Genomic DNA, 26,772 nt, shown 5'->3' on the forward strand with positions numbered 1-26,772 from the left:
TTAAATGTATAAATATACCAGAGGATAATATTTCTGACACTGGCGCCCTTAGTAAATAATTTAACTGATTCCAGATCTGAAAAACTGACCTCTATGTAGTTTAAGCTGCTCTCCCTCCCCAATTTATAAATAACAATGAAACAATGTTTGTTAGTTGAAATATAATTGCAACCAGTATGAAAGCAGTGGCACTGAGGACAGCTGTTTAAACAGGAACCATGTGACTCCAAAGGAAAGCATAATGCTTATGGAAACACACTAGATGCAGCCTTAATTCTAGAAACAAGTATGATATCAGAGCATTGAGGAGCCATAGACCTATTTTTCTCTTGAGCTTTTATCTGGAGATAGGTGTGGTAAATTCACTACACATGTCCTACCTCACACAGATGCTGTGATAGTGAAAAGATGTGAAATCTTTGATATTATTAGAGAGAAAGAACTTCTGTTTTTAACTGCCTTTGTCTTTGTGTTTCATTACACACAAAATTTAGAAATGGTAACATAAAAATAACAGGTCTCAGTTGTAATAGTTGAATGTGTTTCAGTGAAGGAAGAGTTATCATCTGACCCTATTAATCTTGATTTGGGATAAGTGCTTGATAAATTATTTTCCAGGAAAGGAGGCACCATGGCTCATTACACTGTGTTTTCATCTTAGATCTGCTGTGGACTCACTGTGCGACCTTGGCAAAGTCATTTAACCTCTCCTTACCTCAGATTTTTCATTTATAAGAAGTGTAGATAATCCTGGCCTACCTAGCCTGGCAAAAATAAACACTAGCAGAATACATTAAATAGGTATGTACATGGAAGATTATTGATATAAAGGATAAATATGATAGCATAAGAACATTACTGTGTCTTTCACATAAGCCTTTAAACAAATTGCTTTCATTTGAACTTCAGAACTGTTTTGACAACTAGGTATTTTGGATTCGTTTAAGCAAATGAGGAACGATTATATTTACTTCGGTCCATTAGATCCAAATATTCTGGCTGCATATGTTGTTTAGATGAATATATTTAATACATAAACTTTTATTTTTTTGGCTATTTAGGCTCTGATTCTTCTAGTTTAAACCATTAGCAAAACAGTAAGTGATAGAGACAGCAACAATATGAATCAGATAAAACAAATTGTCAAAGAGATAACATATGGTATAAATTGATGTGCACAGCTATAAAAAATAGGAAAAGCAAATAAAAAAGTTGACTACTTATTGTTACTTAAAATAAAAGGACAATATTACAAATACATTTAAATTTGTATTAAAACACAAATATATTGAATTTATTTAAATTAAATAAATATATAAGCTATGCAGCATAAGCTTATATGAGAGTGCATGTTTAGCTTTGAAACTTTTAACTTACATTTAATATCAAAGTTTTAGAATGCACTTTTCAAAGAGAATAAATATTTTCACTAAAATAGGCATGATATGGAACGGTTAAAGGGAAGAATTCTAAACATTATTCTAAATAGTATAAAGTATTTTGAAAAGACTGGGAATCATATCTGGGTTTCAGGTTAAATTTCAGAAAAAATAAATTATACTAACTATGATAATTGTTACTGATGAAAGTATTTGAACTGGTTTTTCGTTAGAAGTTGTCAAAAATACCCAAGGCTTACTTTCTAACAAAATGGATATAATGATAGACTCTTGGTCTTATATGAAGAAAATGTTCATAAGCTTACCCTTCTAATATTTTCTCCTAGCCTTTATATTCTATAACTAGCTAGAATAAAAGTGGCTTTATATAGTAAACGGAGAACCCATCTGATGTTTTTGCTTTGTTTTCTATAATTGGACTGGATTGGATATTGTTTTATTAAGACCTCCTAGGATTATAGAGCAAAAAACAGAAGAAATATAGTGAAATATGCTTAAGATGCTTGCAGGTAAGTTGGGGAGATAAGTTAGTGAGAAAGGGCTACCACTTATACAAATGGGTGCTCCAACAGCATCTACTCGTAAGAGAGTTGGCTGAAACTCAGGGTGCATGTTGTAGTTACAGTTTACAAACAGTTAATCCCTCTTGGAGCTCCTGGTGCCCATTACTGGACTCAGCACATAGAAAATATTGACCAATTATTTGATGAACCCACTCAATGAACTGAAACCATAGACCTGATGCTCTCAGAGTGTTTTAAACCCTCATTCACTTCTTCAACAAATACTTATTGAACACCTACTATGCTTAGGCAATATGGTAAACACACACACACACACACACACACACAAACACACAATCCCTGAATTCAGTCTAGTTAAGGTGATATTAAGCAAATAAACTCATGAAAGAGAATGCAATAACAAACTGAGAAGAGCACTCTACAAGACAGAAATGGTGTTCAATAACTGACCTTGACTGGGAATCAAGGCAGGCTTCTTTAGTAAGTGACTATTGAGCTCACCTGTGAAAGATGAGTGTTAGCTAGGCTGGTGTGGAAGCAAGCAGAGGTGGCAGAGACCTCCAGGTAGAAGGGAGTGCATGGGAGGAGGGGCCTTGTAATGGAAAGGGGTGTGGCACGGTTAATGAAACAAAGAAAGAGGGGGGATGCATCTGGAAGTGGGCTGGGGTACGACCCAGAAAGCACAGCAGGCCACATTAAGGAGATTACCTCATCATAAAGCGTAATGAGAAACCACAGAAGGAAAATGCCATTCTAACTACAAAGCAGTGGCAGTCCGGAAAGAGGCACAGGGAGCAGCTACAGGGTGCACTCTGCTGTTTTCAGAAGCATTGAATACTTGTTTATCGACAGCTGTCTGTTTTTGCCTACACACTTCACAAAGAACGAGGAGATATTATAATAAATTTTCCCTTCAGATCTTTTTGAAAGGAAGAGGTATATAATGGTGACATGACCACATCGATCCCAGAAGTACCACAATAACAAATAATAGAACTGGAAAAGTTATTCTCTCCTTACATATTTAAAGCTCTACATATACTTACATTTTTGTGAACAAAGAAGTGTTTGCCATTTGTATATCAGAATAGTACCTGCTCAATTATGCTCGAGTAAGAGATGGTTTGTGCTATGTGTGGTAAAAAAAGTAAGATATCATCCAGGTGATTGGATCCAATTTGCCTCTAAAACTTAAATCAGTATCTAGTCCACAGTTGTCTTCCGTAATAGATAACATTGTGGTGGAACTTCACAGTACTCAGTTTACCATGTGTGGTCTCCTCAATCAGCACCCACTGTGCTGGTTCCTAAAAATAGAGTCTGGACCTCTTACTTCTACAAATTCCAAGTTCTCAGGTACAGCCTGAGAATATGCAGACGTAATATACCACAGATGATTCTCTCATTATCTCTCTCTCTCTCTCTCTCTCTCTCTCTCTCTCTTTTTGAGATGGAGTCTCATTCTGTCACCCAGGCTGGAGTACAGTGGGGAAATCTCCGTTTACTGCTGTTTCTGCCTCCTGGGTTCAAGCAATTCTCCTGCCTCAGCCTCCTGAGTAGCTGGGACTACAGGTGCACACCACCATGTCTGGCTAATTTTTGTATTTTTAGAGTAGACAGGGTTTCACCACGTTGGCTAGACTTGTCTTGAACTCCTGACCTAAGGTGATTCACCCGCCTCAGCCCCCCAAAGTGCTAGTATTACAGGCGTGAGCCACCCACCACGCCTGGCCTAAAACACCCACAGATGATTCTTAAGAAAACCTATGTTTATATTTTAGGCAAAGTTTCCCAATTATTCATATATATATGAAGCACCCAGGGAGCTTATACAATGCAGATTCCCAGGATCTACACCCAGAAATTTTAATTCAGGAGGTTTTGATTGGTCACAGATTTTTATTTTGTTTTGTTTCGTTTTTACAAATCTCAGGTAAATGTTAAGAGCAAAATTGGCAGCTATTGTTTTAAATATTCTTTCTAGTTTATTTGAACTATTTCTAGCAAGATCTCTCAGAAAGCATACAGATTCCTGTGTTGTAAGTTCTTTGAGGTCAGGGACACTTTTTTTTTCAACTTTATCTCCTTAATACCAGGAAAGGATTAACTCTTATTTATTCTTAGGGTCTCTGATGAAATGTTATTTCCTTCTTGACTAGATGGATTGCCCTACTATGAATTTGCATACTTCTCTGTAATTTCCCAGTCTGGTCACTCATTACACTTCCTTGTAATAAACTGATTAATTATCCTTCTTCTAAGCTAGTATGTAAACTTAAGGAGATATTGTTTATTGTATGTTCAACAGAATCTTTAATATCTGGCAGAGTACCTAGTAATTAATAAATACTTATTGCATGAAAAATTATGCAGTAAATGTTAAATAAATGTTTCCATTACTTGAAGACTGTGGTCTCTTCCTTAACTTCCTCTTCACTAATGACATTATATTATTTTGAGTAAAGTTTCATATTAGATTCTAATGCAATTTTTTAGCCATTATTTCTTTTAAGAAATAGAAAGCAAATTCTGGAAGAACTTTTCAACAATGATTAACATAATGACCTAAATCTGGCTACCTCTCACCATCTCTGCAGGTAAAATTCTAGATCAAGACACCTCTGTCCTTCCTTCCCTTTGAGGGGAAATAAAATAGGTTTGGAAAATGAAAACATTCTTATGGGAACAAGACTGCTCAAGAATTAGGTAAATACAAAATGAGGGGTACAATTAGAGGGTCTAGCTTTAGAAGAAAATTGTCTTCATTAAATGAATAACGAAAATACAGATAGAAAGATAAAATGATTAGGATGGGCTCTAGAAAAATTTTTGAACTTCCATAGGGATGGCCTGAAAACTGATAGCAGGACAGGACTTTATGAGTCTGTAGTGAAGGAATAAAGGCATAATCAGTGAGAGCCAAAAAATCAGAAGATCTGGGTGTTTTAGAGGCATTATATGAGGAACTGAAGTTTTAAATCAGGAATCCAGGTTTAATTTAAAAATATAATACAGAATAGTTTAGTGGGCTTTATTTAATAAGTGAGGGGTTAAAATATAGCTACCTCCCCTCCCCATTTTCATATAAAGATGTGAGGCCTTCATCAAGGGAGGCAGTAGGAAATACTACTACAAACAGCTTGGTCCCTGCTATGAACACATAACGAAACACTTTGAAAGGAGAACTTGTTCAGAATGAAATGGAGCATTCCATAGTAGGCAACCAAAGTGAGAAAAGGGCATATGATACATACGTGTGAGACATTGTCCACCTTTTATTTTCTGAGAGAAACTGGAGACACCTCCTTACTCTAATCTTGAACTTCGACTTGGAAAAAAAAAATCATTCAATTTGTTTCTATCCAATTTTCATCTTGTCATGGTCTCTTTTCAATTCTAATTCTATTGATTTTTTAACCTCTCTTTCCATCATGCTAGGAAGATATTGAAAGAACAGGATAAAGAAATATTAACCTACAGTAATAGTAATAACCTACAGTATTCATCTAGAAATAACAAGAAACCCATAAAACCTCCAGTACAAACCTCAGACTCACACAGCAGCATTCCATTCACAGACACTGAAAGGCAAGTAAGAAATGTTGGAAATATTATCAGAGCTCAGTATTGTGAATCCAGGAGAGAGGACAGTGACAGCAATGGCGGGAAAGTGCCATGAAATATAGAGGATGCTATCTCTGTGCTAAGCTCAAAGTACCTGTGGAGAAAAGCACCAAATCTAGGTTCAGAAACACAAATAAAAGAAAGGAAACATAAGAGGATAATGAAACAAATGGAATTGATATTGATGGGGAAACAAGGAGATGCAGGCATAAGTACATCAAATTTCAAAATGCTGAAAATCTCAACAGTTAAGAGCGTGAGTTGTAGAATTTTATTCATTTCAGTTCTAGTTGAACAGCTAGATGATATCAGGCACATTGTTTAACCTTTCTAAGACTCAGTCTTTATCAGTAAAATGGGGATAATTATGTTACTTACTTCATAGGGTATTTCCATTGATTAAATAAAATAAAACATACACATGTTTATCATGGTACCAGGGAGCAAGTAAGAACTTAATACCTATGTATTAGTAAGTATTAATAGCTATGATTTGATTCTTGAATCATATTTTCTTTTCCAAGTAGTAAAGAAAATCAATTCATGGAGTTTTAATTGATCCCCTGTTGTGTACTTCAAGCTATGCTAGACTCGGTATGGAGAAAAGACATGGGAGCACTTGTCCAGAAGGACATTAGGCAGGAAGACAAGGCTAGCAAAAAGCAGGAATAAGCAATGGGAGATGGCCTAGAAGGCATTTGGAGCACCTTACATATCCAACATGCTGCTGAATCCAGGATCCTAGAAATCACTGTGATTTCGTTCTTTCCCTCACTCTCTACATTGTCATAACCTATCTATTCCATCTCCAAAAAGTGGTCCAAATCTAACTACTTCATATCATTCTCACAGTCACTATTATAGTCTAAATGACTTCCATTATTCCCTTCAGTAACTTAACTCTAATCTCTTCTCCCTATAGTAAATATTCTACCCAATAGCCAGAGTAAATTTCTTGAACATAATCTAGGATCATAGTATTTCTCTGCTGAAAACATCTCAGTGGCTTCCTATTGCAATTAGAATTAAGTCCAACCACTTGTCATGGCTTATAGGATTCTACATGCTGTGCTCCTGCCTATTTCATCCAATCCTCTCTTCCTCTTTTTATTAAACTCTAGCCATACACTCCTCTCTGCCCCTAGAACAAACCAGAGTCACTCCTGCCTTAGGAATTTTGCACGTGCTGAATCCTCTGTTTGGAGCCCTCTTCCTTCAGACATTCCAGGATGGTTGTTACTCTTTAGGTTTCAACTAAGAAGCGAGCATTTCAGACAGCCTTTCTCTGACCATCCTATTCTACTCCCAAGTCACTACTCGTTATTCCCTTTTAATCTTCGTGTTTCCCCTCACCACAGTAATCACTATTTATAGGTATATATGTTATTTTCTTTTTTTATTTCACTAGAGTATAAGTTCCTTGAGGGCAGCGATCCTGGCTAACATATTTATTACTATATCTCCAAGTCCTTCCTAAAACCAGTGCCAGACACTTAGAAAGCATTCATTAGTTGAATGTTGAATGACTGAAGGGGGTCATTCCTCATACTTTTTATCCACATGCATTTCCTATCTCTGAAGCCATCTACTTCCCATGTGCACTTCTGTCTTTGATGAACATTTGCACTGAAATTATTTCGTTACCTCTCTAATGAGAATTGAGCTCTCAAATCTATTCGCCTTCTGCTCCCAAAGCCTTTTCTTGACACCTCCCAGGAAATGAACGTTGATATATGGAAACAAAAAAAGGTATAAGTATGATCTAGCTTTTGTCCTCCACTCCCAAATTAACCTTTCATTACCTTCTGAGTTCAAATGATCTATTAGATTAAGAGAAAGTAAACTCGAGATATTTGGACATAGAGGTCCTTAAGGGCATCAAGTTCCTGCAGTACTGTTACTACTACATGATGGTTAAAAGGCTTTGGTCAGGATGAGCCAGGCAATAATCTCCTAATAATGTGAATGAAGCTGACTACAAAAAAAATACAATAATCACATAAAACATGCATGTTTTCACCCTCTGGAAAATAGTTTCCATGTGCTCAATGACTAATGTGTCTTACTTTTAATTTTAAATACCTGAATAAACTAAGAGCCGTAAAGGTCCAGAGGACAGGGTGGTCAACATGGCTTGGAGTAATTAAAGAAGCATCACAGAGGAGGAGGGACTTGATATAGTCTTTGAATTACGGATGAATGTAAACAGTTAAAATAAAAAAGTTAAAATAAAAAACAGTTAAAATAAAAATATGAAAGTGCTATATTTAGTTATATAATTTTCCCTCACCTAATTTTGAGGGGAGATTTGCATTGCCTCTATGCCCAGTTTCTCCTGGCTGGCTGTCATGCCCGTCAGCAACAGGAGTGGCCCTTTTGCTGAAAAATGGCCAACAAGGTAACTGTGAATAATTTCACATTGAAAACACTCATAAATTAAAATGTTAATGGGCAGAGCAGCTTGGGAGTATATTTGTAAGGATACAGACCACTTCTTTCTTTACAACTCTGCTAGTGGCTTGAAAAAATTTACAGAGCAAGAAATATCAGGAACTACATAACAATCAAAGTCAATAATCAATGCAAGACATCTGAATTACTTATAAATAAACCGTGTTTCAAAGGAATTAAGTGTGATAATAATGTGTTTTGCCAAAAGCGTCGGCATGGCTGATCATGGAGAAAGCAGAAACTGTGTTGCAGGATCCTCCCTTTTTCCCCCATTGCAATCAGACTTACTATGCAAAGCTCTGAAGCTTTCCGAGAATATCTTCTCACAAATATCTAATGATCCTACATAGTATATTTCAGATAACAAAACCCAAAACAAAATTTAAAAAATCACACACACAAATAAATAAAACAGATGGGATAGATGTCATTTCAGGGGCTCTCAGAAGATGGCACCAAATACTCATCCCTACTGACTGCCAAAAGATAAGAAAAGCCAAACATACATCATCATCATCATCATTCTTAGTAACATGACCAGTTTCTCAAGAAAAGCACCTGTTGCCTAGACCTCTTTTATAGTCACTGCTGCTTCTGCTTTTTCCCCTCACTGAGCATTCCAACGACAACGTATTATGGGAACCACTTCTTACACACTAGCCACCCTTTGGCCTTGGCAATTTCAGCCATACAGGAGCCCACTTGATCCATTGGCTAGTCTTAACCAAGCATTCCTTTGATAATCGAATCTAATACCTTAATTCCCAAACCTGATATAAGCGATCTTCATACATGGTCATAAGTTGGCCTGCCAGAGACAGGAAATCCTAAAAGTAATGAATGCCATCATGTCCTTTCTAAGCTAAAATAGAAATTGTATTTTTAGTCAATTTCAAGATTTTGGTCCTTCCTAGAAGAAAACCTTGAATGAGAAACCTCTCTAAACTTTTTATTCACAGTCACATCTGGTTGTTAGGAGATGAGGCCTGTGGTCTTTCGGCATCTTAAAAGGTGCACCAGAAACATTCAATGCAAAACAATTAGGGAAAAGAAATGTAGTCAAACAAAGCACCTGTCCAAATGGCAGTACTCTTTGGGGTGTCTAATTCTCACCCATGAGTGTTGAGGTGTTTCCATGGTGGGAAGGATAATTTGAAAATGTGCGTTTAGACTCTGGCCCTCATGACATATATACCTTCAATGTGACCAGTTCTCAACTTGAAACTACTTTTGAACTCAGTGAAAGCTTTTGGAACTCCGACAACTTTAACTATTTTCTGGTTTGGTAATTAGTAAACTGCATGGCCAATGCTTGTTTAACTGCCTCTCTTCTCAGTCCATAACCTACATGTCTGTGTAGGGGCCGTGTCTATTTACTATTAAGGACCTTGTCTAGTATCTGATATATATCACTAATAATGCTATTATATATGCAAAAACAATAAAATCATTTCTGAAGGGCTTCCTATGGGTCGGATATCCCATTAAGTGTTTTACATATACTATCTAACTTAATGCATGATTAATGTACAAGAGGCCTGAGATAGACATTATTATTAGCTTGAGTTTTCCTATAAGGAAACTGTAGATGAGTGAATTAAAATTACTTGTCCTAGATCTAGAGCTAGCAAAAGAAAAACTAGGATTGCAATTCAGGTTTGTGAGACCTTAAATTCCATGTTCTTAATATCCATGGGGGGTATGCTTTCTATTAATAAAAGTTTTATATAATTGAATTTCATGATATGAATAAAATATTATCGTGAAAAACATTATTAATAAATAGGTTCAGATATATTATGAGTTCATTCATACTCTCTTTCTAAAGTCTATGGCTGGCCTATAACACATGTTTGGCGCACCCTTGAAATAAGGTTCTCCGCTGACTTCACGTATAGCTAGGGCAAATAAAATTAGCATAGGCACAGAGAAGCCTTATTTGCTAGGACTGAAAGTGCTAAAGGAAAGTTTCACTGTGGCCACACAATAAGCATCTTTTTATAAGATGCTATTATGGTTTTCAAGTTACCTCCTATGAAACCCTGGGGTTTCATACCACTAAAGTTAAGCTTCAAGTTTCTGTGTAAACTCTGCCTTGAAAGTTTGAAATTATATGAGCATATTATTCACCAAATCAATATTACTGTTTAATAGAAAGGATCTTAGAGTTAGCTGTATTGATCTATCTCTTATAACCATGTGACCTGGGGCAAGTTACCGAACCACTTTCTGCTCCATTTGCTTTATCTAAATATGGAAATAATATTTTCTTGATAATGTTGTTGTGAAATGAAATGAGGTAAAGTACTTAAAGGAAGCTGAGACATACTAGATACAAAATATTGGTCTAGAGTCTTCTCACATCTGTATCAAAATTACGTTATTTTTTCATTCTGTATTTATGAACAATTGCTACTGTACTAATAAAATATCCAAAAGCAGTTGCAACATCAAATCTTTCTTCTCTTTAGCCCCAAGCCAACAAAACAAAATAGCTATTTTATTGACATTTTATTGAAATTTCATTCAAATTACTTATGCTAACTAAAGTAATTTATACAATTACTTATTCAACTAAAGAAAACAGTAGTAAAACAAAAATGGCAAAATTTGTGTAGAGCTCAGTATTTCCCACAATTGTCCTCAGTGTTTCATATCCAAATCTTGGCATTGATCAGGTACATAAGAGAGGTCAGTGAGAATTAGCTGAATTAGTTACATGCCACAATTATTTTGACAGAAATTGCAATTGTCATCACTTTCATATTTATAATTGGTTTTTAATAATAATGTAGCATACTTTAAAATGCCCAAATACATTACCTTTGAGAATTTTAGACAACTGGTAGCTTTCACTGATAACTATAAATCAAATAAAATTTCAGTGAATATGATGTTTTTTCATTATCATGTCTTATACATATAAACTACATGTGACTACCTTTTCTTGAATAGAGTATTAGATTTTAAAAAGGAGGGTCATTAGATATTTGGGAACATAGAAAATGGAATTATTAGTGGCATCAGAGTTACTCTAAAGATGAAGATTAACTATTTTCTTATGGTTTCTGCTTATGGCTGTTTTTACACATAATTGATGCTTTTCAAGATGCTGGCAACTGTTGCTTTAAATTGGAACAAAAGAAATTAATCCTTTCAGAGAGAGTGATGATTCAAACCTGCCAGATGGAAAAAAAAAATAACTGTAATCTGACTTCAAAGCCTACATTTTTCTTTGTAGAAGTAGTTTCTATAGAATTATGTAAAATTAAATGGGATTGTCCAACACTTACAAATTGAGAAAACAGACTACATCATCAAAGTGTAAAGTATGAATAGGTCATATTAAGGAGCTCAGAAAGCTCTGCAGTATAATATGAATTAAATTATACCCTTTTATAATCAGAATTAAAGCAGCAACAACCAATCAATGATGCATACTAGGTTTATTTTACTACTACATTATTTACTTAACTTCATTGAATATCTCTAAATTGTTTTCTAATTTTGCAGTGATGTCTTAAGTGTGTGCCTGTTCATATTTATGAGACTTTTGATAAGCTACAACTCTGCCACTGTGGGTTTTAAATAACATATGTGTTGCAATGTTGCTAACGTTGACTAGGACTGTTGGTGTTCAGAGAGAATACATGAAGGTAGGAAGGCAGGTACACTAGAAGAGTGAAGACTGCAAGTCATTAAGTGGAATTTTTGTGTGTGTTTGGAGGGGAGGGATCAGTTCTAGACAAGTAATTTTCAAGGGACTAGGTCTAGGAGATGTCACGTGATAGAAACACTTAAATTTCTAGATAACAGTCACTGGATCAATAGCACCACAATTTTTAAGGGAAAAAAATGGAATGAAGTGTTTGGCCTGAATTTTGTAGCCAAATTCTAAGTCGCGAGACTGTAGTCTTCTTTTCTAAATCTCTTTGTAGTTTCTTTGGGAGTTGTACTCTCTCATTGAATTCTTTTCTTAAATGATTTTGCAGTATTGTTGTGATCTGTTAAACAACTGCTGTGTTCCACTCCAGTGGTGGGTCAAGTGATTTCTGCACTCTGTATAGTTTGTCTAGTTTGTAACATTTCCTAAGGAAGAAAAGTGCTGCATAAATAAAAGATCTTTGTACTCATTTTAAAAGGAAACTACATACCAATCTTAATATAACAGATATATTTTTAAAACTTTAAATCTCATAAAATCATTTGCAAACAAAGTGGGGGCTCCCATTTTTCTCATTCTGCCTTATTTTACCTCCTCATCTCCTTAACAACAATAGAAGGATCCCAAAGGAGTGACTCAGTGAATTTGAGAGACAAGGAATACATAGTTATCAGTGATGCTAAACTAGATTCACATGTAGAGGAGACTTGGAATATAAATGAAATAAGCTCAGGGAAAGAGTTCAGGGCATTTCAATAAAAACAGCATGAGAATATTTTCTGTGTAGCTCCCTCCCTGGATACTGAAATTGAGGTCCAAAAGCCAAAATTCATTCATTAGGAAAAACTTTTAAAAATGTGAAATGATGAGATATTATTTTAAGCAAAATTTTCCTTCATAAAAAAATTAAAAAAAAAAACTGGCAATGAGCAAAAAGCCAAACAAGGAATATTTCATGTTGAAATCACAAGTGCGTTGTTATTCCTCCTACTGAGGAAATTTCAGCTAAGAGCAAGTAAGTTGTTCATAAATGAAAATTATAATAAAGGAACAGCAAGCATATGTCATGATTGCTTTTATTTCATAGTCTTTCGACTGGGGAGGGAGATCATTGCATTGATGCACTTCATCCTTGCTTAAGCTCACTTTATCCATGTTATTTCTGCAAAATTTTTTAACCAGCAAAGGATTGTAGTAAGTCTATAATAAAATTGATTTAATTGTTTGAAATAAATGAGAAATAAAAACTATATTTTTATACTTTTTATAAAAAGGATCTATAAACATTTCTATACAACTGCAGCAGTGTTTTTTCCTTAAATATTTTTGCTATTTTATCATGCAGATGATTAAAGCAGAGAATGCTCTTAAAATAGAATTACAAAATCCTGAAATCACCAAAAGCAAAACATCTCGGTTAATTCAACCACTGAAATTAATCCATGTACTCTTTTTAGCTTCTTTTAAATTCCAAGCAAGTGCCAAAAAAAACCCCAAAAATCAAAAAACAACAACAAAAAAAAAAAAAAAAAAAAAAAAAAACTAGCTTATTTGAGCGAAGACAGTTGAAGAAATCAATATCCAGAAGATAAACTTCACATCAGGAAAAAACAGATGATAAGTTTGTACCTTTCAGCAAGACAGTATTTTAAAATCTGCATCACTCTGACAAAAATATTATCACCAGAAAAACACACTTTACAATATGCTGTTCTCTCATGCATCATTGACACTAAGAATAGAAAATAAATTGGTAGTATGGAGTGCCTTTCAGTTCCAATTTTTCTAAAAGCACTTCACAAAGCAATTAGTCAGATAATGGTGGTGTGCTGACTCCTTGAGCCTCTATATAGTCACTAATAGCACATGATCTTTCCAACCATTAGAATGGATTGTAGAGAGAGCAGTGAAACATCTCTAGTCTTCTAAACCCTAGTCATAGATTCTCCTTAAATGCGTTGTTTGAACTGCATTCTTCTTTAGAAAATAGAGTTAAAATTTGCACTGAAGGAAAACTATGAAGTATTGATATTTGAATCCAATTAATAATAGGAACTAAAGTTAATGTTCTCTAAATTATCTCTGAATGATGAAACTTCAGAATGTTCTACTGACTATACTACTGACAGTGGCTTCATTAGAGGGATAGGGGCTTTTTTATTTAAGAAATGAACTTCATAATGTGTAAAGGATTTGCAAAATGCCATCGTTTTTGTCCATTAAATGTAGCATGTAAAATAGGTAAACTGGTTACATAATGGCAATTTTTAGCTACTGAAAGTTTAAACTAGAAATCTTCTGGAGCCCCTTATACTTGCTGTAATTTTTACACGAGAATATTATATGAATTAAGGTATGGACAAATAAGGGATCCCATGGGCATACACACTAGAAGCGTAAACTTTCAGAATTCTTGGAAAGGCGCTGTTCAATTATCTAATTTATTTGAAACTTTCTGTTGACAGTGTGGCTAAGATTGTTTTTGTTTATATTTTGTAAGTAGAGATATTTTTAGGAATTTAAATTGGCGTTTCTCGGAGAAACTGAGTACATAGGTATTTGACCAATGGATGTTGATGTAAAAGGTAAACCACCTGGTCTAACAACAATATTTAATTCATTAAATCATGATAAAAAAATGTATTCCCCAAACAAAATACTGATTGGAACCCTTTAGCCCCAGAATAATGTGTATGACTAAGGCACCATTAGAAAATCCAACCTCAGTCTTGACAGCTTCAACTGTAGAGACAAAGTATAATTTCCCTTTAAGTATAAAGAGCTTTATGTATTCAAATTAAGAAGCAGTTAAGGTGGCCAAACACGATGGCTCATGCCTGTAATCCCAGCACTTTAGAAGGCCGAGGTGGGTGGATCATCTGAGGTCAGGAGTTTGAACCGGCTTGACCGACACGGTGAAACCCCATCTCTACTAAACATACAAAATTAGTTAGGTGTGGTGGCACATGCCTATAACTGTAATCTCAGCTACTTGGGAGACTGAGGCAGGAGAATCGCTTGAACCCAGGCGGCGGATGTTGCCGTGAGCTGAGATTGTACCATTGCACTCCAGGCTGGGCAACTAGAACAAAAGTCCGTCTCACTAAATAAATAAATAAATAAATAATAAATAAATAAATAAAATAAATAAAATAAAATAAAAAATAAATTTAAAAAAGCAGTTAAGGCAATTCTAAAAACTCATTTTAAAATACCACTTACGTTAAACAGCACAGGAGGTATTTTGTTTCCAAGAAGTTTACAATTTTTAATCCTTCCACTGTTTAGCTGTAAAAAAATTGCACTCTGCTTTCCATTTTGTTTGCAGCTGAATCACAGCTTAGTAATGGTGAATTAGTTTTGAATTACTTTAGAGATGATGTCTGTCCTATATTCTAACACACTCCAATCCAATTTAATATAATCTGATCTAATATTGGTAATGTTTGCATTTATTTCACACTTCAAACATTTTGTATATTTCCATGAACTTCACTGATACATTTCCAATAGTCAGCAGTTCTCAGTATGAAATAATATCCAGCTATATAATTGAAACCCTGGCACCTATTAAGTACAAGTCCTTATTTAAAATGTGTAGTGATTAGAACATTTTCTCTCAAATCACATCATGTTGAAGTTAATGAATTCTTTGTAGGGATATTAGCAAGCTTCTACACCTTCTGATGACCTCCTCTCCTATTCTCACTAACATTGAATATATTAACTACTGACAATGACTGATTCCTGAGTTACCTCAATTCAGTGGGCCAAAGTGCTACACTGGATGCTGCATTACACGTGCCTATCCTCTCTATAACACACAAATTCAAATATTGAGAGTGGGATTAATTTAATTCCAGTTGCTATTAATCACATTTGCTCTGACAGACATACATTTCATCCAAAATAGACTATTCCAGGCTGGAGGGATTAGAAAAGAAAAGGAAGGGCGATATAAATCAAAATTGAATTTGTCATTAGAAGGGCTGTTAGAAACAGTTTACATCATGATTATCCTGGTTTTGATCAGCACTATTAGTCTCCCACTTTTAGACAAAAAATAGAAAAACACGTCAAAGATCCAGACTCTTGAAAAATAACCCTCAGAAGGTGAAACTATAGATATACAAAACAATCTTCTTTTACAAATAACACCATCTTGTTGCCTTTACATTGTTTGCTGCCTTTCTAGAGAGAATGTTACAAACGAAGCCTCAAAAACACTTAGAACCACAGCCAAGAGCATGCTACTGCTCCTTGAATGATGCTAATGCAGATGAAAAACACCAGATAGGAATTTCCAAAAATTACTTGCTGGGTCAGAACTTCCTATTTGAATTTTATAATTTATTTATTGGTTAGTTGATAGGGCAGAGCACTAAAATAAGCCATGTTCTGTGACACAGTCCAGAGTGTTGATATTGTAGAACATCAATATTACTATCTACAAACGAGACCTTTTTATCACCACACTTTATTTCACCCATCCCTTGACCAGGAATCAGTGTGATAGAATGAAAATTTCTGTCAATATGGAAACTCAAGATATTGACCAAATTTCCACTGGACTTTGCATATGGCTGTACAGCAACTTGTACTTAATGAATGATCCCATGAGGAAGCTCATATTATTACTCCAATTTTGCAAAGAAAGTAACCAGATTCAGAGAGAGTAAGCAAATCGGAGATCACAAAGCTAGAGAATTCAGTCATGATTTGAATCAATTTAGTCTAACTTGAGAGTCCCCACTCTTAAACACTACTAATTCTATACTGCTTCCCAAGATTTCTCAAATATCATATCGTTTTTAGATACTGCTTTATGATTTAATATCCTTTCAGTAAATGTTACTCAGCCCAGTGCCTCCATGTGCAGGCCTTATGCTAGGTGCTTGGTGTTATGTCATGGCACAGTAGACATGACTTCTGTCCTCAAAGTGCTCACAGTCCAGATCCCCGAACAAAGCAAGCAGCACTGTTCCCTGGCAAAGAGACTTCAGATCTAGGTTGCAATGAGTTCACACACTTAGGGTTATCTTCCAGTGAGGATGAATGAAATTTGTTTCATAGTGAAATCCTGACTGTTGTGCTCTTGCCCTAACTGTTCCTTCAGCTAATTTAAAGGTCAGTGTCTGTAAAATATCTCCATGCTTGGTCATAATTTCAATATTTTTCTTTTTCATAGGCAAATGAAATAAAATTACTTCTAATCAAGGACAGCACCAGGCAAACTATGAAGAGAGTAAGAGTCATAAGAGTAAGCAGATCCTGCTCTTTCTTTCCTTTTTCTTTTCAGATTATTGTAATTCTTTTGTTCCATTTGTTCTCAGATGTACCAAAACCTGAACTGGGGCAAAGATCTGATAGGAGCCAATTTGTTACTTGTTTTGAACTTAAATGAACCCAGTCTTTCCTTGTTAAATGTGGACTGAGGGTCGGAGCTTTTGTAAAGTTATTTCAGGCACCAGGGCCACTAAGAGAAAGACGGAGTGACTGTGGAGTCAGTCTCACTTCTCCACAATTGTTCCTTGAAGCAGTGGTTCTGTTTCCATGAGGCTGCTAGGTGAGGGGATACATTTAACAACAGTGTTCTCTGCTATACACTGTCTTTTCTTCCCCGTGTGTCTTTTCTTCCTCACGGCCTTTCCTACCCATCATCACATCCCAACTCCACTCATCCCAGCTCCACTGTTTTCTTCCTCATTTCTAAAAAAAAGAACGAGAAGGAAGGAAAGAAACAAGGCGGAAATATACATAATTTGGGTAAGAGATGGCTTCTGGGAGGGCAGAAGATACTCTCAGTGCATGCTCCTCCTCCTCAAGTATCACTTATAAACTCAAGAGAAGAGAAACTCAAGGTTGCTCACAAACTATAGTTTAATCCTATTTTTAAAAGCAAAGTATTACCACCTTCTCTCAGTGCATAATTATTTAATACCTAGCTGTCAAGAATATAAGACAATTTAGCCAAAATAGAAAAGCCCAAGGCATTGGGAATAACATGATACATAAGTTTCCCTATATTTTGGTGACCTCTCTTTATTTTAAGGATTCTGTGAAAATAGCCATAACAGAATCTTATAGAGTTATCTATCTAGGTCCTTCTAAGTGAGAACTGCTCACACTGTCCATAGGAATGATTCCCACGGGCCATGTTTTTGTTCTAAGAACAGCTTTCCTGGCTATTGCTAATTCACTAATTCATATAGGATGGGTCTCTTATCCAAATAGAAAGATCAAATGACTTTCTTGCCAGTTTGGAATTAGAACTGAGAGATGTAGAGACATATGCTGTTGGGCCTCTAAGAGACTTCCAGAAACCTGGAGACCATACTCCTGCTGCTCAGCTCCCTGTATTTGCTTCTGATGCCTCTCTCTTTGAGATGCTAAAGCTTAATGCTTCCTTGGGTTTTGTAGATAGCCCAGTGTCTTTTTTGATAAAAATCACTGAGATTAGCTCACATGGTTTCTATGACATACCGTTCAAAGATTCTTCATACAGTGACCAGGCCTATATTTATCCTATAAATAATCCAAACTCTGTTTCTCTGTTTCCTTTAAAGCACTGCATTTCTCAGGCTGCTTTTGTTAGTTTACTCGTGTTCTTTACCTCTCTGATTTATTTGACCTATTTTCTGTATTTTGACAAACTAGAGTTGAGTAGGAAAGAAGATATATGGATTTGTAGGGTGTGGTATAGAACTTTACAGCATCCTCAAATCATACTGTTCTTGGGCTTATTCTGCATGTGCTGTTTGATGTGGTGTTTAGAAACCTAACTCTTTATAGGTAACAGTGTCAACATGGCCTTTCTGAACTTTGAGAACCTTAAAGAATAATCTATTAGTGTCTAAAATAACAATCAAGGGAAGTTTAAAGCTCTTCCCCATGGCTTTAACAAAATTCTCACAAAACAGAACAGACAACTAGCAGAGTTCCTATCTCATTATTTTCTCTAAGTTGGTCTCAATACACTGGTCAAAGGGAAAAGGTGCCTTTGCAAGATTCCCCTATAAAATCCTGAAACCAGCCCTTCCTTAAGGGAGAAGACGGTGCTTAGTTAACATTTTTCTAAGCCAAAATCATGGCAATAGATGTGATCAAGGGATTCTCTTGAGAGCAGCTGGATATTATATTCATTGGAAATTACTATTAATGTCTCTTTTTATGGTTTACTTAATGCATTGAGGCAGTGAAGCATAAAGTTCAGCAAAAGCTAACAGAGATCTTTCAACCAAGTAAATGGTATGAAGGCAGTAAAAAAGAGGTCAAATTATACCTACAATTACACCTGTAGACCTTATCGTAACAATCCTGGATAAAGATAGACCTGGGTTATTAGTGACAATATGGACAATAATAAGTTCGGTTCAGAAACTTCAGGCAAGTTTTTGATCCTACAGTGAGTAACGTTACATAGAAAAAGAAAACTATCTTTGTTTCTAAGCAAAAGGATGTCATTTTCCATGTAAATTAAGACTGAATGCAAATAACATCACAGTTCATTCAAACAGCAATTAATTGGGGATTGCTTACATGTTTGGAGCCACTTCTTCTTTTTTAATCCATCTGGTGAACCTCAGCAACAACTGCAGGAATTGTACTCGGAGTGAAAGGAGGCTGGGTTAAAAAAAATCCTCCATTAGATTTTCCCAGCCTAATCTACCTTGGGGAACCAACATATGTAGATATTTAATAGAAATTAATCTCTTTCTGTTATTCAGTCTTACAATGCGTCATTCTAATACTGATTACACTGATGTTCTAAGATATGCTGGCAAAATGCTACTGTAATACAATTTCTTTGCTGCTAGAAATGAAAGCTCTTGAGATTGCTCTTGCTTATATAGCTGCTTCAGGTGATTACATCTTTACACAGATGTTAATTACTCTCAGGAGAAAGCTGCCCAAATTGTTAGGTGAGTAGCATAATCTGGTAGTGGATACCAAAGAGTGACTTCAAGACTATTATGGTTATTGTTTCTCACCCCTGTTGAGATCTGAGCTCTACTCTGATGAATTTTGGGCAGATAGGAAAAACTTAATAAATGGTAGCCAACGAATCACCACAATGGGTTTCTAAAAGTGGGTATAGACATTAGCTTTTAGCTTATTCCAAAGTTTGGGCGTGGTTTCAATTAGGTCAAAGACACAAGGCTGTGCCTGGGGATTCTTGTTAAAACGTCAATCAGTGGTTCTCAGGCCTCACTGTGCATTAAGCTCCCCCTGGGAGATTTAAAAAAATCCTAATGCCCAGGCTTTGGTTCAGGCCTATTTAATCTAAAGCTTGGGAGTGAAACCCAGGTGTCAGTATTTTAAAAACTCCCCAGGTGATCCAGGGTGAAGTGAAGGTGAAGAACTGCTGGCTTCCATGAATTGCCCTACTGTACTCAGCATATAGACTGGGGAGCTTCAGTGCAGCAACCACACTGGGATGACTAATTTTGGAGAAACAAAGTGAGAGCTCCAGAAAAAAAGAAAAAAAAAAAACAAAACCCCAGAAACCATGCAGCATTGGGTATTGATGGTGGGAAGCATTCGTTTCAAAAACTTCATCCTCAGAACAAAGGATTCTCACCAAGTGAAAAGAAAAAAAAAGATGGAGAAGGAAAAGAAAAAGAAAATAAAATATGATGCAACTTCTCAAGTAAACGTGAAAGAGCTAAGCAGAACAATAGGCAGAACAATAGACATTCAGTGAATGTCTTACAAAGGGACAAACTACATAGACATCCACTGTGATTCTCTCCTCAAAACTGAAGGAACAATAAATGCTCTATGAGAACAACTAATGTTTTATTTATCATGGTTAGTGCAATTGAAATGATAAAGACTCACTTAAGTGCTTTGTTAATGTTTCAAGACACAGAGAGACCAGGCTAATTCTTACACGAAAAATTGGGGAATAATGTCTGGGAAAGACTAAGCTACACGGACAGGTTGATTCAGAGTGAATCTACTCAGGAGGAAATAAACACAGGGAATTTGATAAAAAGCAATACCAAGTTGAGGAAATGCTTAAGAAAAACCAGGCATGTGAAGGAGTTATAAAGTTTTGGGTCACTTTATGAGCAAAGGAAACATATAACTTTTTTGTTCTGCCAACAGCACACTATCATCAGAAAAAATGTTTCATAATTATTAAGTTGTGTCAGCTCTATATTTTTTCTTTACCACATGCCTGGTACTCTGAACATAGTAGAAACTTAGGAAAATATTTGTTAAGTATGAGAATGAAGAAAAGCATGAGATTGCTTCTAATACCAGCTGAACTCAAAGAATTTGGATACTTAAAAGCAGTTGCATATTGGGTTTAGAACCTTGCCTTACTTAATATTAGATTGGGCTACATGAAATCATCATTTTTATAGGCCAAAGAAACTAAAACATCAACAATTTCATATGGTTCATGTGTATACTTTTAAAATTTTGTTTGCCTTTTAAAATTTTAATGTGGCTTAAAATAAATAAATGCAGAGTGTGTTTTATTTGAAAAGTTGTCTTTCCAGAAGATAGATTCTGTGGATGTGCAGTTGCTTCTAGAAAAACAAAAATGGAGTCCCAGTAAAATAGCAGAATTTCTGAATGGGCATCCATGCCAGTAAGCAGCATGTAAAACAATATCACAGGACCTAATGTCATAGGCTTTATGTCTTCAAGGATGGCTGCCTTGATGCATCAACTTGATTTTATCAAGAACGTGAACAATGATTATTCTGAAAGGAAAACATCAAACTCATGGAAAATAAAAATGCAAGAATTTGAACATCACTGCCTTTTCTTGCAAGATATACTTTGCCCAAATGATTATGCAGCTCAGTCAATATTTGAGAACAAACAAGTGGCTGCGGCCGTCGCCCAGGAGTCACCGGACGCCAGAATGTGGCCGGGTTCTGAGCTTGTTCCGCCTCCCTCCCCCGGGAATGGCGCTATCCGGGTCGACCCCGGCCCCGTGCTGGGAGGAGGATGAGTGCCTGGACTACTACGGGATGCTGTCGCTTCACCGTATGTTCGAGGTGGTGGGCGGGCAACTGACCGAGTGCGAGCTGGAGCTCCTGGCCTTTCTGCTGGATGAGGCTCCTGGTGCCGCCGGCGGCTTAGCCCGGGCCCGCAGCGGCCTAGAGCTCCTACTGGAGCTGGAGCGCCGCGGGCAGTGCGACGAGAGCAACCTGCGGCTGCTGGGGCAACTCCTGCGCGTGCTGGCCCGCCACGACCTGCTGCCGCACCTGGCGCGCAAGCGGCGCCGGCCAGTGTCTCCAGAACGCTATAGCTATGGCACCTCCAGCTCTTCAAAGAGGACAGAGGGTAGCTGCCGTCGCCGTCGGCAGTCAAGCAGTTCTGCAAATTCTCAGCAGGGTCAGTGGGAGACAGGCTCCCCCCCAACCAAGCGGCAGCGGCGGAGTCGAGGCCGGCCCAGTGGTGGTGCCAGACGGCGGCGGAGAGGGGCTCCAGCCGCACCCCAGCAGCAGCCAGAAGCCCGCCAGACCTTCCTCCGAAGGCAAAGTGACTTGTGACATCCGGCTCCGGGTTCGAGCAGAGTACTGCGAGCATGGGCCAGCCTTGGAGCAGGACGTGGCATCCCGGCGGCCCCAGGCGCTGGCTCGGCAGCTGGACGTGTTTGGTCAGGCCACCGCGGTGCTGCGCTCAAGGGACCTGGGCTCCGTAGTTTGTGACATCAAGTTCTCAGAGCTCTCTTATCTGGACGCCTTCTGGGGGGACTACCTGAGTGGCGCCCTGCTGCAGGCCCTGCGGGGCGTGTTCCTGACTGAGGCCCTGCGAGAGGCTGTGGGCCGGGAGGCTGTTCGCCTGCTGGTCAGTGTGGATGAGGCTGACTATGAGGCTCGCCGGCGCCGCCTGTTGCTGATGGAGGAGGAAGGGGGGCGGCGCCCGACAGAGGCCTCCTGATCCAGGACTGGCAGGACTGATCCCACCTCTGAGTCTCTGGGCCACCTTCTCCTGGGAAGACGACCATCTCTACCCCTAGAGGACTGTCACTCCAGCATCTCTGAGGACTTCGACAGGACCAGGACAGCAGGCCCCTTGACAGCCCCTCCCACAGGATGTGGGCTCTGAGGCCTAAACCATTTCCAGCTGAGTTTCCTTCCCAAACTCCTCCTACCCCCAGGTGTGCTCCCTTAGCCTCTGGAGGCAGGGGCTGGGCCTGTATCTCAGAAGGGAGGGGCACAGCCACACACTCACCAAAGGCCCCTGCACATTGTATCTCTGATCTTGGGCTGTCTGCACGCTCACAGGTGCACACACTTGCTCATGCTCACACTGCCCCTGCTGAGATCTTCCCTGGGCCTCTGCCCTGGCCTGCTTCCCAGCACACACTTCGGCCTAAGGGCTTCTCTCTCAGGACCTCTAATTTGACCACACCCAACCTGGGCTTCAGCCACACCAGTGGGCACTGGAGCTGGGATGCACATGGGGCCTGCTCACCTTGCCCACACATCTCCAGCCAGCCAGGGCCCTGCCCAGCTTCAATTTACAGACCTGACTCTCCTCACCTTCCCCATGCTGCCCAGAGCTGGACATAGACTTGCACTTGGACTCTCACCTGGAGTGTCACATGGGAGTGTTGTGGCAGCATCGGACCAAGGCCTACTGTTGCACATGGGGCCAAAACCAGTAAATAGCTGCCTTCTTGGAAAGGGAATGCAAAGGCTTTGGGGGGTAATGGAAAAGACCTTTTACAAATGATACCAATTAAACTGCCCTGGAAAGGGCATAGGTGGGCAAAAAAAAAAAAAAAAAAAAAAAATTTGAGAACACCTGGTTGTTCTGATAAGGAATATATTTTCCCCATCATTATGTGTCCTTTCACAGATTGGGGGTCAGGATAATTTAGGCCTGACAGTTTCATATTCTGTTTTAGAAAATAGAAAAATATAATACAGGCTTTAAGTAATTAGATATAAAGCCATTAGAAGGGATGAGTTGTGGGTAGATGCACAGGGATTTTATTAGCATACAGTAGCCATCTTGTTGCTGACAAAAGAAATGCCAGAGAGCAAATGTAAAAGTTTGTAGAGGAAACATACAGAGAATTTTCTCTGCAGTCATAGTACCATGAATTCTGAGGAAAGACTCCTAAACACAGCTCTTAACGTAAACTAAATAAGGATACACTATTATATTTGCTTTTTTCCCATAAGTGCCCAATTGAATGGGCATTTGTGAGCTTTTACTCATTACACCCACACGACGACTGCAGCTCAGAAACCTTACTTAATGCAACATGACAGCAAGAAGACTACCCAAAGCAATCACAGACCCTGAAGATCATCACTGCACTGCTTCTTTCTAGTGGTCCTGAATGCCCGTCTGTGCTCTGTATCTTGGAGTGGTATTTTTTAGGGGGTTTTCATGTTGTACTAGATGGTCCAATTCTGTAGGCTATCTTTCAAACATTTTTGGAAAATTTTTACACCTGGTAAGAAATACATTTTACAGCACAATTTCATATACACAGTACAAATATACAAAGTTTCACATAGCAATACTAATCCTTGCTGCATTTGATGTAACTTATATCCTTTTTCTATTCTATTTTATTCAAAATGCCAATCACCAGCCACTAATTCGATTCCATGGCCATCCACTGTTTATGAAGCACTATTTTAAGTTATATCTTAATATAGCCTCATGCTACTGACAAAGTACAAGTCAAAGTACCTTCATATCTTATTGTAGAGATAATGTTTTGAGGACCCTTTCTACTGACCGTGTATAAAGGACAATATGTTGGAGAGCTTAGCCACTTTACCTGCGGTCACACACAGCTGTCTGAGCATAACTATTTCTAAAACTCTTGGATATTCCAATCTTCCACAATGAATTTGAGGTAATTGTTACCTGCTATGCAGGGCATAGGTAAAGAAGGCACTGTTCCTTTTCTTTCCTTATAAGTGAATTTTCCTGACCATTAGGCTGATTTTGAGTTGGGGAAAGGGCAGTGTTTCGAAGAGGAAAATAACCTTGATGAGGAGCCTGGCCCTTAACTTGCTAGGGCCCCGATCTACATTCTGAGGCTGCAGAATAAAGGTTCCAGGAAATAATAGCTCTTCATGTAATGATACTCATTACAAAATGATCAGTCTTTTTTCAAACAGTAATTCACACAAAGCCAAATAAACTTGGCATAAAGATACTTATCCACAAAAAGAGTACAATTTTGTAAAATCTATAAATGTACAACTATCAATTTTATAAACAGCACCAAAAACTATAAGATTAGGAGAACTTGTTAACCTAAGAAAGAGTTCAAAGAAAGGGCAAGGCTGAATGTTTGAGTTTTTCTAATCATATTTGAAAATCAAAATTATTTCTCTAGAATTTTCTTGGATAAAAATGTCTCATATCTAATTTTAAATAGTGACACATCTTTAATTCTATTCTTCTTTTACAGAAAATTATTCCAAATCACGAATTCTTCCCTTCTCTTAATTACAAATCAATGCTTACTTTTATGTGTAAAATCCAAAGGAAACAAAATGAGTTATCCAGAGATCTACAATGTTAAAATCTCTGTATTAATTAACTGTAAGGGTTTTTTCATTTGCTATAGGCCAAAAGACATGATGCTTTATTACAAATTTTCTAAGAAAAAACTTAATATAAAATATAACACACTTAATATAAAATATAAATATTTGAATTAGAAATAAGGAAGAGTTTCTACAATATGAGTTTCTTCTTTAGAAGATCTTTACATATTATAAATTTGCCTAGAGTCAGGCAAGAACTACATAACTTCTCAGGATTTCTTTTAATGTTATATTTTTCATCAAATATTCATTTAATTTTGATGATTACTTAGGATATATATCCATGTGGAGTAAATGGAATAAAAATCAAAATAAAGAGTAAAAGTATCTCCTGATTTTCATGTCATTTGTATTCATAAATTGTTAGATAAGAATACAAATGCTGTTGTTCTGAAGTAAATATAGTAATATAATAAGCAAGATAACATTCGTGAAACTGCTGTGCCTTATAAGTAAAACAAATATTCTCATAAGGCCACGTTCACTTGTTTTATTTAAATACTTTATTCCTTTATGTATTTGTCAAAGCAGCACCATCCCTTGCCTTTGTATTTCTCTTTGACACAAGTGAGCTTGAGCTGCAGCATGCATACCATATTTCCCCCAATACTAGTTTCATACAGAAGTTGGATGGTTGCTTGAATAACCAGCACATGTGGCTGATACTTTGCATTTTCCTTCCTTATTACATTTTCAGAATCAATAGGAGATAAGCTCTTATACCAGCCATTGTTATCAATATCAAGGAGACACAAACACAAGATATGTGAACAAAATGAAATTCGAAATATCAATAGGAGACACATTGTTGTAGGAAAGTACTAGATAATTAAATTTAAGAAAGAACCTAAATTTTGGACTTCTCACAATACAGTGTGATATGGCAGACACAGATAAGAATTTGTACTTAAAAACACATGCAGATATCAATGCGCATTGTCTTTTCTATAATAGAACAAAGTAAATGTCTGGAAAGACAGTGTAAACCAGATAGTCGTGGTTTAAATGTCAATAGATTGCTTGAGTTATAGTTTTTAAAGTCAGAAAAAATTACAATAATAGGAGAGTTATGGCAAAAATATTTAATATATTATTTACCTAGATCACCATCAGAGATTATGAACTTTTTGAGGATAGAGGCCTGCCTTTTATTTGCTCCGGGCACAGCACCTGGTATATTGCAGAGTCTCAGAAACAAATGAACAATTAGTACCTATTAAGCCCTCTCACAGAGGCTGCTGGTGAATGGCAGCATTCACAGACACAAGACATTCAGGTGCACTAGCTCATGTTCAAATACCACCCACAATCCCTCAATTATGGTACAAAAACACAGAAACTTATTTTCTGAAATTCAGTTTCTTCTACTTTCCTGTGAATGTTCTAAGCTCTTCTTCTATTATTTCTGCTTGTTCTATTTATGACTCAACAAGTCTGTCTATCCCCTTATCACGCCGATATAATCTGTTTCTTCCAGTAGCCATATAGAGTTTTATACAGAGAAGATGAAGATATCTTGGCACAGTGGGTGTGTTTTTGGAGACATTATCTGGTCC

The 26,772-nt window shown here is 37.2% G+C and overlaps 2 protein-coding genes across 6 annotated transcripts in view; one reads left to right on the forward strand and one right to left on the reverse strand.

Annotated features, from left to right (window-relative positions):
- SYT1 (synaptotagmin 1) overlaps nucleotides 1-26,772 on the reverse strand; it is a 605,736-nt gene that overhangs the window by 451,064 nt on the left and 127,900 nt on the right. The window lies entirely within an intron of this gene.
- LOC117089694 (DNA-binding death effector domain-containing protein 2-like) lies at nucleotides 21,503-23,430 on the forward strand. The gene is given in 2 exon segments (XM_033221180.1): nucleotides 21,503-22,141; nucleotides 22,143-23,430. Coding segments are annotated over 2 exon segments (981 nt in total). The 5' UTR covers nucleotides 21,503-21,589; the 3' UTR covers nucleotides 22,572-23,430.

The sequence above is a fragment of the Trachypithecus francoisi genome, unplaced genomic scaffold (assembly GCF_009764315.1).
Source record: "Trachypithecus francoisi isolate TF-2019V2 unplaced genomic scaffold, Tfra_2.0 Lachesis_group11, whole genome shotgun sequence".
Taxonomy (NCBI): Eukaryota; Metazoa; Chordata; class Mammalia; order Primates; family Cercopithecidae; genus Trachypithecus; species Trachypithecus francoisi.